Below are 12,836 nucleotides of genomic sequence, written 5' to 3' on the forward strand. Positions count from 1 at the left end.
CTAAATGTGCAGAAATATTTTTCTCGTATTGGGATTAGTAAAGTATATCTTATCTTTAAATATCTCCATCGATTTGTATTTTTACTTAATTAAAAAGGGGCAGGTAAATGTCTGTAATATGTTGATAATGTTTGCACAATACGAAAATCGATAGCATCAATCAATTGTATGTCTTTTTGGTGTCCAATGAGGGCATGAATGATTAACCCTGATGTACAACAGGTGCAGTTATGTAAGCATCTCCATGTATGTCCTATTTAGATTATGTCTGTGAAAGAAAAAGAAAAAGTTCAAAAGAAAAAGGGGCAGGTAAAATAATTATCTTCTCCCTGCTCCTTTCCATCATGGGCTACAAAAACGAAAAGTGTACAGATTTAGTTTTATAATAATTGCCATGAGTGGATAAACTTATATATAAATAAATACATCTTATCTTAAACACATTGATAATAGAGTAACGAATCTCTCACCACGGTCAGGTTGTTGTTCATGGGCTGGAAGGTGCAGCACAGCAGCTCGCTGGACTCGGGGTCTCGGACCTCTCGGATGCAGCGCCCGTCTCCCGTGTTCCAGATCCGCAGCGTCCCGTCCAGAGACGTGGACACGATGATGTCGTTGCTCAGGGACCAGGCGAAGTCTGTGACGGGACCCGCGTGACCTTTCAGGGTCACCTTCACGCTGGGGGGGGACGGGGACAGCGTCATGATGGACAGCGTCCCGTCCAGAGAGCAGCAGGCCAGCAGGTGCTTATCGTCGTTGGCAAACTGCAGCCGGGGGACTGGGGGAAGAAGAAAGCGAAGTGAGTGACGATACACACACAAACACACTAATTTGCACGTTGTTGGTGTTTGCTGTTGTGCCACATATATCGTTGACATGTTGTTGTAACGCACTGTGCGGCACGCTTTGGCGATGCTATGCTTTTTAAGTGGAAATAAAGGCAAGGCAAGTTTATTTATATAGCACATTTCAACACAAGGAAATTCAAAGTGCTTTACAAAAATGAAAGACATTAAGAGCATTAAGAAACATATTATAAAATGACATTTAAAAACACTCTTATAAAAGCAAAGCTAATAAAACATGAATAACAAAGATACATGAATTAAAGGGACAGTGCAGTGTGAGATACACACATCTGAAATGTTTAGCTCTGACTCTCAATCAATGCTCACTGTTTGGCAGAAATTGTTTTCTATCACCTCCCTTTCTTTATACTTTCTTGTTTAACTTATCCTTTAGTTATTACTTCAAGTGTGTCATGCTAAACGAACCCCCCTTTGGAAAATTATAATCTAAAAATAAACCCTAACCCTCTAAAGGAGGAAATTAAATGCGTCGTTTGGGTTTTAAGGAGGCAGGGTATACGCAGGAGTCCTGAAGTCAAATTTAAAACCTTTTAAGACCTTTTTTAAGACCCTTTGCATACATCTTAAGAGCTCATCGCCACTTGGAGTTCTAACCGGTTACCTTGGCGACACATTTTACCTCACATTGACTATATACTGTATTGATTGTCCTTCCTCCTTATCTTCCAACCATTTGGACGCAGACTTGCATTTCCCCATAACGATGCTGTTTAACAACCGGCGTAAACGGACCTCCGCGCGCTATCAAGCAGTGAGCGCACGATGTCCTGTTCAGATGACGTCAAACCCAACGGGATGCCAGAAATAAACTCCACAGAATCACACGACACACCTACGCCATGAGTAAATTCAGGCAGACTGTAGAACACAACCTCTTTGGACACTTTATATACTTATTGAAAACAAGCTACAAAATGTAGCACCTTGGAAAATGCCGTTTAATAGCCTTCATTTTCACTAAATTGATTGATCAACTTTTAATACATTTTAAGACCCCGCGGACCCCCTGGGAGGGATGTATGAGGTAATTCTCCTCCGACTTTTGCGCACGCGCACACACACACACACACACACACACACACACACACACACACACAATAAAGTACTTCTTATCTTATCATTGACCTTTTGTTGTAACGCCTTGTGCAGTACGCTTTGGCGATGCTATGCTTTTGATGTCAACAAAGCTCCTTTGTATTGATTTGTTTTGTATCGTATGCTGCAGGTCTCCCTTGAAAAAGAGATCTATGATCTCAATGGGACCAATCTCGTTAAATACAGGTTTGAAATGAAATGAAATATTGGAAGAGGGAACTAAAGGAGGAAATGAAATGCGTGGTTTGGGTTGTAAGGAGGGATGTATGAGGTCATTTTTGTAAAAGTGATTAGTCACATTTATACAGATGTATAGCAAGTGTCGTTGCAGTCCATAGAGCAATTCAAAATAGAAGTGTATTGACTACTTCAAAGAGATGCTATAATGTGGGGTTGTATGAGGTACAGTGAAGGCAGTTTGGAGTAACAGAAAGGATTACTTAGTAGATCATTGTCACCGGTTTTCCTTGCTGTTTGACAGCTGTTTCTGACGGGGAATGAAACCATTATCTTTTGCTAAATGAACCTCACCTTTAATGTACGAAAATAAAGTTCGACTTACCAGCAGAGTCTACATGTTGGTCGAAGATGTGGTGCATGCCAGCGAAGGCGTAGTTTTCACTCAGAGTCGTGTCTCCGGCCATCGCCCGGCTGGCCTCCGCCACCGAGGTCGGCACCAGGCTGCCCGGAGGCCTGCAGGGAATACAATGAAGTGAAATTAGGATGTTTCAATTCTAGTATTTTTTTTATGTTTTAATTCTAGTATTGTTTTTTGGAATTGTTTAAATTCAGGTATTGTTTATTTCTACTCTTTAATTTCTACTTATGTGCAATGCCTTGTTTTGTTTTGTGGTTTTTTAAGCTGTTGCAACGCAAAAATGTCCCAATTTGGGATCATTAAAGTACCTCTTATCTTATCTTAAATAAACACCATTTAATAAAAGAATAGAATAAAGTCTAGCTGACGGTGCTCTGTGCTGGATTAGAGAATTTGAGTTGATTGGGAAAAGCTTGGCTCACGACAGTAGATACTTAAATCTTAGAAATTCCCTTCACGAGTGTTTGTGTTACTAAGGTTTAGTACTCGAGACATGGCTCAGCTTAAAAATAAATATAAGAGATTTTGATGATGACTAAGTGCACCCAGCCAATCCAAATAAACACAACAGCTCAAAGGACAAATCAAATGAAGACACACACACACACACACACACACACACACACACACACACACACACACACACACCACACACACACACACACACACACACACACACACACACACACACACACACACACACACACACACACACACACACACACACACACACACACACACACACACACACACACACACACACACACACACACACACACACTCTGCATTTTGTATATTTTGGAAGTAATTGCTGTCGTCTAATCTACTTCTAGTAATTGTATCTAAAAAAAGAAGACAGGTTGTACATGTTGTGTATTAATCAATAAAAATGTGATCACAAAAAATCTAGATGAGACGGCAGCTGAAAGCTGGAAGGTGGAGGAACTCTGCGTGTACCTCTCGTCGTACACGACTCTGTTCATCTGGGCCTGTATCTGGTAGGACCCTCTGCTGACGGAGCGGCGGTGGCCTCGGGCTCCTTGAGAGCGGGGGTCCTCCTCAAAGTCCTGCAGGAGGAGGAGGGAGGAGGACCTCGTAGGAGTCAGTGCGAGTAAACACCAACAAACAAAACACAATCATTCTGAAAATGTGTATTAAATATCATGCATTTTAACTAGATGGTATTAAACAGAGGGCAATCCAGCTGAGCTGCTCATCTTCAATGTGAACGGCAACAAAGTGTTGCTTGCTGCTGATTCATGGAAACCACAAAGCTCATTCCCTGCCAAAACAAACAAACATGTTTTAAACCACCCTACGGATCACTAACAAACACACCTTGTTTGAATACAGATTCTCACGTTGACTTGCGGCACAATGTTTCTTTACTTAAGTGCTTCAAAATGTTCTACTCCCTGAGGCACCTTGTTGTCTATTATACTCTAGATGAGACCATGATGTAAAAAACAAGTAGACGAGAGATTAGGTTGAGCAAAATGTAATGCATTAAAGGAAAGTTAGGGCTACTGAGTACTTCCTTGATTCCTTGATTTGGAAATGGTTCAGTATTTGCAACCCACGCTGTGTGTGTTAGTGAATCGTAGCGCACTTATTACGTTCTGGCAGGAAACCCGCTCCATACTGGCCTTCCAGATGGCTCTCATATGGTGAATCCTAGATTTCCAGATACTTTAAATATCTCCTTTTCCAAATGACTACAGACTACCCCCCCTTCCTCCTGCTAGTGTGCCTCCTCTGCCTGTCTGTTTCTCTGGGTCTGACCTCCATGCGGTCCAGTGTGGTGCGGGAGCTGCGCACACTGCTGGCCCTGAAGCTGCTCTGCTCGGACAGCGGCCCGTAGCGCAGGGCCAGCAGCTGACTGCGCAGCCTCAGGTACTGCCTGCGCAGACCCGGCTCAAAGCCACACTTGGCGTTCTCCCTGAGCAGCTGGCTGCGGCGCCGGATGTACTGAGTTCGGAACTGGGGGAACGTAGGCGTGCGGTAAGCATTGTACCTGCAGAGAGGGAAGGAAGACACACACACACACACACACACACACACACACACACACACACACACACACACACACACACACACACACACACACACACACACACACACACACACACACACACACACACACACACACACACACACACACACACACACACACACACACACACACACACACACACACACACACACACACTTTATACATATATTTATATATATTTGTATTTTTGTATTCTGGATTGTGGGAAACAGTATTTCGATCTCTATCTGTACACACAAACTGAAAGATTGACAATAAAGTTGACTTTGACTTTTGATATTTTCTCGTTTATTTCTAGTCTTTTAATTTGTATTGTACAATGCCACGTATTTTTATGCTGCTGCAACACAAACATTTCCCAAATTGGAATCAATAAAGTACTTCTTATCTCACGAGTGATCCATAAAGGCCCTGTCACACTGTCCCGAAATTGACACCCGATGGACACACGATAAAGGAAATGTTCAAATTCGGCTGTGATCGTAGCAACATCGGGCCATTCGTGAGGGCATCCAAGCCATCGCATGACCGCCGGTGGAGTTTCTCAGGCTCCGGCAGCAACTTCGTGAGCGGCAACTTCGTAAGGCACTCGTGAGGGCATCTTGTCAAATCGTGTCATCTTCGTGTTATCATCGGTGCATTCGCCCTCACTCTGATCGGGGCGAATGCCCGATGGCACCGATGATAACAAGATGCCCTCACGATGGCCTTACGAAGGGCAACATTGACACACAAATTCAACACGAAAATGAACCTTCTCAAGGTCCTTCGGCAATTTGTTGGCATGCCAAAGATTTTGCCTCCGCTCACGAAGTTGCTGCCGGAGCCTGAGAAACTCCACCGGCGGTCATACGATGGCTTAAGATGCCCTCACGAACGGCCCGATGTTGCTACGATCACAGCCGAATTTGAACATGTCCTTTATCGTGTGTCCATCGGGTTGTTTTATTGCACAACAAAATCATGTAAACATATTATGTAAATAACCCAATTTGTGTTCTGTGAAACTAAAAAGGATATAATATATTATTTTGAAGGACAGTTGACAGGAAATTGTTGTTGTTATGGAAACAACATGACGGAGAAAACGTAATATCTTCTACATATACAGACGGATAAAGTAAAGAACAAAGTCTGAAGATATCAGTACAGTATCATAGTACTGTAACATAATTGTTTTTGGTACTTTCGTTGCAGTTGTATGTCTTAAATGTAATGTAAATGTTGCCTTTGTGTGTGGTTCGGGGCCATCTTCGTGCGAAATTCACAATTCCATATTCGTGTGTCCATCGGGTGTCAATTTCGGGACAGTGTGACAGGGCCTTAAGCAATTACACGTCTGATTGTCTCTCTTCATCAGAGTGGAGTATTGAAAGCATGATGGAGTCTCACCTTGCGTCCACTGCCAAAACCTGCTGCCAAACTGCTGCCATTCCACAAGCAATCTGTGAAGAGAGGAGTCCACTGCCAGCGCAGATCCCTGTCACAAAACAATCAATACTTAGATTTTATAGCAACTTTAATCAGATTTGGATGTACTGATTAAAGGTCACCTATCATGCTATTTGTAGGCAATAGCACAGAAAATATATTAAAAACATGTCTATGAAGTGTTTTGCTCAAAATACCAAACAGATCACCCATTCTAGCCATGCCTCATATCCCTCTATTTCACTTCCTGTTTCTAAAGTGCTGATTTAGGTATAAAGCTTTACAAATAAAGAAATTGATAAAAAAAAAAGCAGGGGTCTGAGCTCATGCGGGACACGGCAGCTACCGTCTAAACTAAATGCTGCCGTGATGAAACGCCATATCATGGATCATCAAGGATCCTCTCTGAAACAGTCTGGAGCTCAAAGGCTTTCTCTCTCGCCGGTTACACCACAAGGTGAGTTCCTTTCTACTTCCTGCTTCTTCACACACATGCTCTCCAGTACAGGTTAGCTCTGAGTGCTAGCGATGCTAATGTAAATACCGACCATATTACGTCCAAAACAGTCGGGCATTGTTTCTGATAGCAGCTTTCTGATTGGGCCGTGGGTCCACATTTCAGATATTACGTCATATCGGACGCAAAACTGGATCAGCTCCGTTGTTCCCCGTTTTTAGAGATGTGGGTACGGAGGAAAAGAGAGAGGGTTTTATTCTCTGACGCTGCGTGAGTTCCCCGACACACCGGGGACACATGGTGATGTATAGAAGACATCAAAAAGTGCATTTTGCATGACAGGTCCCCTTTAAGTTAAACGAATAGCTACTTTATTCAGAATCTGAATTCGGGTATAATTTCACATGCAAGGAATTTACAGAAACACAATAAAAGATATATAAAAAAAGTGTTGTTTTTTATATGGTTCATTTTTTTGAATATCTATGGTTTAAAAATGCATCTGTTCTGTCTTATCATCCCGGTGAAATAACATGTTATTGACAGCTTCCTTTTCTTAACATAATTAAAAAAACTAAATGAATTATATTATATATACAAAAAAAACAGCCGCAGGTTCAGGTTATTTATTTGTTTCCGTAGGTCGATTTCACACAATATAAACATTACAAAGTACTGTATGTGTAAATTAAGAGTTGAACAGCTCTGCAGTTTTAGAGGTTGCAGTGTTATACCTAAAAGCATTAATAATTATAATAAAAATAAACTTTATTCTTTCAGGGTATATGCAGGAATCCTGAAGCCAAATGTAGTACCTTTTAAGACCTTTTCTAGGACCCTTTCCATACATTTGAAGACTTCATCGACACTTCGAGTTTTAACCGGTTACATTGGCGACACACTTTACCTCACAGTTACTATATACTATATTGACTGTCCTTCCTCCTTATCTTCCAACCATTTTGCGGTATTTTTGGAACTTTAAGTATTTTTGGATTTTACGGTATTTTTGGAACTTTAAGTATATTTGGAACTTTAAGTATTTTTGGAATTTACGGTATTTTTGGAACTTTAAGTATTTTTGGATCTTTAAGTATTTTTGGAACTTTAAGTATTTTTGGAATTTACGATATTTTTGGAACTTTAAGTATTGTTGGATCTTTTAGTATTTTTGGAACTTTAAGTATTATTGGAATTTACGGTATATTTGGAACTTTTATTTTTGGAATTTACAGTATTTTTGGAATGTACGGTATTTTTGGAACTTTAAGTATTTTTGGATCTTGGGACCCTTTCCATACATTCTAAGACCTCATCACCACTTCGAGTTCTAACCGATTACCTTGGCGACACACTTTACCTCACATTTACTCAACACAGTATTGATTGTCCTTCCTCCTTATCTTCCAACCATTTGGACGCAAACTTGCATTTCCCCATAACGATGTTGTTTAACAACCGGCGTAAACGGACCTCCGCTCGCTATCAAGCAGTGAGCGTGCGATGTCCTGTTCAGGGGCCTCATTTATAACGCCGTGCGTAGGATTCACGTGGGAAGGTTGCTTACGTAGTAGAAAAGTAATAGGTACAGAAATGTTCCGACATTTTCCGATTCACCAAACATTACGTACCGGCGAGGAAAGTGCGGACAGCACTTCCTACGCCGGTGTCGGTACCAGATGTGTTCGGGGTACCAGATGTGTTTGGGTGTATTTCCGTCGCATCCGTCATATTTTATGGCAACTCAAGACGGCCATCACGGTCAAATTCCGAACATTTAAACATAGCCGACACTTCATTCTTTACTTTGTCCGAATATGTAGAAGATTATACTTTTTCTCCGTCATGTTGTTTCCATAGCAACAATTTTAAAACAGGCATAGCCTACACTTCATTCTTTACTTTGTCCGTTATTATATGTAGAAGATATACATTTGTTCTCCGTCATGTTGTTTCCATAGCAACAACTTCAAACAATAACAACTAACCGCTAGCCGCAAAGCTAGCATCACAGCCACTGCTCCGTTTTCGGAGACTTTCCACACGTTTTTCACAAACATTTTCACACGCTAGGAGTACTTCCATTCGCTTCGTCTTGATCTGTAGATGTGATTTGATGTGTCGTGTGTCTCCTCTCCAAAGTTCAGATATTTAATAAAATACTCAGGGGAGTTTCCTGAATTTTCATGCCCAAAGCCAAGCACTAGGCCCTGGGTAAATTAAGAGGCTGATCTCGGGCACTTTTGTCCACTTTCCCTGGTGGTAGAAACTCAAGCCAGACATCCCTGGAATCATCTCAGAGAGTAGATGATAAGTGGGGCCTTGTTTCTACTGAATGATGTGTTTTTTTATGGGGAATTTAAATATGAGCTTATTTTTAGGATTTTCGGAGACTTTGCACACGTTTTCACAAACATTTTCATTTTTTTTTTAACAACCTGAAAGATATGTATTCTATCTACACATTTCGTAATTATCTAATCTAGGGCGGTGGTGGCGAAGTCCATAGGGACTTGGCTTGGCAACTGGAAGGTCACCAGTTCAAGTCCCGGAAAGACCAAAGTGCTACCGAGGTGTCCCTGAGCAAGGCACTGTTCCCTACACTGCTCCCCGGGCGCCGTACATAATGGCAGCCCACTGCTCCTAACACTAGGATGGGTCAAATGCAGAGAAACCGTTTCGTTACATGGTACCTGTACTGTGTAATGACAATAAATTGAATCTAATCTAATCTAGTGGCCTTATAACAGTGTTGGCTAAAGTAATGCAGAATATATATATTTTTTAATTGTAAATAATTAGAAACAATATTTATGTGCACAAGTACATGGGACCCCACCATAGCACCCCACACATAACAAGCTGTCCCGAGTTCCTCCGGCTGCAGTTCCGCAGACGGCCGGTGTGTGGCAGCAGAGTGCTGGGAGCAGAGGGAGGTGAGTAGATGACGGATATGACGGATGCGACGGAAATACACCCGAACACATCTGGTACCCCGAACACATCTGGTACCTACACCGGTTTCCCTTTAGAAATCACAATCGACTCGAAATGCGGTGCAGCTTTTGCGGGCTTCACGTAACGCCTATATTTGCCTATAAATAGTCAAAGAAACGCCCATTCATTCATTCTGACTGACTTTATGGAGAAGATCCCCCCCCCCCTTGATGAGGAACTGTAAGAAGTGATCGGGGAATCCCTCCGGAGTGGAGTCATGACGACTGGATCTGAATTGTGTTTTCGTATTTGGTGGTTTGTGTTCCAGCTGTCGATCAGCTGTGCGCAGCGTCTCCACTGCAGCAACTCTATATCCACCAGTTAGAGGAAACACAACTAATGTGTTGTGTTATATTAGCTGAACAATTTACCACATATGGTGTTCTTAGCTTCCATACCTCCTGTGTTTTATGAGCGACTTATCAAGTCTTAGCAAACGGCATAAAACACGATTAAACATAGTAGTATATAAAACCATGCTCGTAACCTAGAAATGCAAAACCGCATCATTTGAGAAAACATTTCATAACATTAACACAACATATTCGAGGTGGTTTTCAATAACATATCCGTATTTATTTATTTATTTCTCCAAGTTATGTGTGTGTGTGCACTGAGGAGTCTCAAACAGGCGTTTGTTTAATCAGTTTAAGATTGGCTTTAATCAATGTTTGAAAATGAATTCTTCATATGTGATAAATGAGAGGTAACATTTTGTTTATGGTTTTATCTCCACATATTTCTCTCCATTCTTCCTTCTGCCAACGGTGTCACAGTTTCTCGTCTCTCCCGTTTGTGTGCTTAGTGCGTACGCATGGGTTAGAGTTTGCGTGGAGGACCGCACGTTTTCCCGTCAAGTTAGTATTTTATAAATCGCAAACATTGCGTAGAAACTGGCGTACGCCATTTTATGAGCATATATCCCTTTATAATGAGGCCCCTGATGACGTCAAACCCAACGGGATGCCATAAATAAACTACACAGAATCACACTACACACCTACTCCATGATTACATTCAGGCAGACTGTGGAATACAACCTCTTTGGACCATTTATATACTTATTGAAAACAAGCTACACAATGTAACACCTTGGAAAATGCCGTTTAATACTTTTTTAATAGCCTTAATTTTCACTAAATTGATTGATCAACTTTTAATACTTTTTAAGACCCCGTGAACACCTTGTCTTTGCACTTTTCATAAAAGATATGCAGTTTAAATTGCATTACAAAAATAAAGCGCATTCAAAACGGGAATATAGACATTAAAACGACAGTAAATGCATAAGATATACAAGATAGAGAATTTGTAAAGAACATTTACCTAAATGACAGGACAATTTAAATGAATATGTACTTTAGAAATGTTGTGAATAAACTCTAGCTCTACTGTGTGTCACTGTTTCAGACCAAACTATTGTAATTCCTTGTCTGTTATTAAACCCGCCGGGTTGTCCCTCACTAGGTCGGTGTACACCTCCTGTTATTATAAATCCCTCAATGTATAAAGTTCATGACAATTGTAAAACAGGATAATGAGAAAGGGAGGGTTTCAATGAACACTTCTCCCTTATTGCAAACCTTTATTACTCCCATAATTGCAAGTATACTTCATTGTGGCAAACGTTCTCAACTATATTCTAAATAAACAAATGCAAAACAATCAGCAAATAGCTAAACATGGCATAAATCATCTCTTCTCTTAGTGAGAATAACCTTTTGATATACATGTTGATTGATTAATAAAGACCAATAACATCACCCCCACCCATAAAAAGCATTGAATCAGGTGATGCTTTAGAATAAAATGGCACCATTAGATGATTTGACGAGTTTTAACACCAGGAAATTATAGTTAAAGTGCACTAAAACAGTCAAAAAGAGCTAAAATATGTGTGTATTTGGTTCAGCATTCAGACAGGAAGTAGTCTCTGACAGCTAACGTTAGCTAGCAGTTAGCCACAACATCAAATACGTTTCCCTCGCTTAAATGTCATCCTCCCACAAATCCTCCAATTGACATAGATAGTCTATCATTAAGGGAGTGTATACAGAGAAGAAGGCATTGTCTAGTCATAATTAAGGACAAAAACACGGAGAAATAAGGGTGGAAACGGCTCACCTTCCTTAGCTTCTCTCCATTACTGCTTCAACAGTCAGGTCACGTGACCCGCTAAGCCCCGCCCACTAATGAGGAGCAAAATCTGATGATTCACAGCTTCAGATTTCTTTATCATTTCTTTATTCTTTTAGACAATGTGATGAAACTACTGCTATTTCATTAGATAAGGAAATACAACATATTTATTATTATCTTTGTCTTTTTTTTGTATGTTTCTTTTTAAATCGTTAATTTGAGTCTGACAATAAAGAACTAAACTGATAAATTAATTCTCGATATAACGTTGACCGTCCTCAAAATAAGATACAAGTAGTGGTCGAATAATAACTTAACTTAACAAAACAACAAAGAAAAAGAATAATACATGAAATCAATAAATAATAATAATGTATTGTTCAAGTATAATGCTTAAAAGTGTCTGAATTAGAATGTTGGGTATCCCTTATCATGGATTATGTCACTGTATATATTTATAAATAAAGCTGTGTTATTATTTGTACATTATTATATTTTTCAATTGGTTTAATCTTGTTTCATTTTGGTTTATCATCTATTTTTGATGATAAACAAAAAAGGGGGGGATTAATACATTGTCAAATAGATGTAATATATTACAAAAATACAATATTTGCCACCAATGTGTTGAGTAGAAGTACAAAGCACAAGTGCACATACCTCAAAAGTACATCAATACAAATATACCTCCCCCTCTTAAAAGTCCACACAATGGATAACGCAAGGTTAGCACATTAAGCCTCACTTAATGACGCCCTGGCTTTACCCCCCACTTACTGCTGACAACACTGAAGACTAATTCACTTTAATCATATTAATCAAATGTAACAACTACACCTTCTTATTTGGATTTGAGAGGACAACATCCTAACCAAGTGACACGTGATAAACACTTTAAAGTAATAGTGATCCCTGACGTAGTCGACCTTATTTTAAAATATTGGTAACACACACACTCTCACGTTAGCGAGGCTTTCTTGTCGGGACAAAAGGTGCACACACAGTTCCAGTGAGTTCACAATGGCTTTATGACAAGGTCAGCTGGGAGTCTTTTTCCGCCCGGATCAGCAAAGACCTGCAGGGCAGTGGGGATTGGGGGGGGGGGTTACTCAGCTGACGGGGCTCTTTGCTTGTTCGTGGTTCCCTTTCTCGAAGGGGCCCCAGTGACGGAGCCATTCAGAGGCGAGGGCCATAAAT

The 12,836-nt window shown here is 40.5% G+C and overlaps 1 protein-coding gene and 1 long non-coding RNA gene across 2 annotated transcripts in view; one reads left to right on the plus strand and one right to left on the minus strand.

Moving 5' to 3' along the window:
• wdr13 (WD repeat domain 13) overlaps positions 1-11,684 on the minus strand; it is a 28,014-nt gene extending 16,330 nt beyond the window's left edge. Inside the window, exons 1-6 of the mRNA XM_034078367.1 lie at positions 11,625-11,684; positions 6,008-6,095; positions 4,345-4,576; positions 3,520-3,629; positions 2,527-2,657; positions 471-778 (exon numbers count right to left, since the gene is read on the minus strand). Of these exons, the coding sequence (XP_033934258.1) occupies positions 471-778; positions 2,527-2,657; positions 3,520-3,629; positions 4,345-4,576; positions 6,008-6,048 (822 nt within the window). The 5' untranslated portion in view covers positions 6,049-6,095; positions 11,625-11,684. The remainder of the gene's footprint in view (positions 1-470; positions 779-2,526; positions 2,658-3,519; positions 3,630-4,344; positions 4,577-6,007; positions 6,096-11,624) is intronic.
• Positions 11,685-12,827: 1,143 nt separating this feature from the next.
• The window catches only part of LOC117442365 (uncharacterized), a 428-nt gene continuing 419 nt past the window's right edge, over positions 12,828-12,836 (plus strand). The window contains exon 1 of the long non-coding RNA XR_004551513.1: positions 12,828-12,836. This exon is cut by the window's right edge and continues 78 nt beyond it. This is a non-coding gene — a long non-coding RNA (uncharacterized lncRNA).

Source organism: Pseudochaenichthys georgianus, unplaced genomic scaffold (assembly GCF_902827115.2).
Source record: "Pseudochaenichthys georgianus unplaced genomic scaffold, fPseGeo1.2 scaffold_418_arrow_ctg1, whole genome shotgun sequence".
In the NCBI taxonomy this organism is placed as follows: domain Eukaryota; kingdom Metazoa; phylum Chordata; class Actinopteri; order Perciformes; family Channichthyidae; genus Pseudochaenichthys; species Pseudochaenichthys georgianus.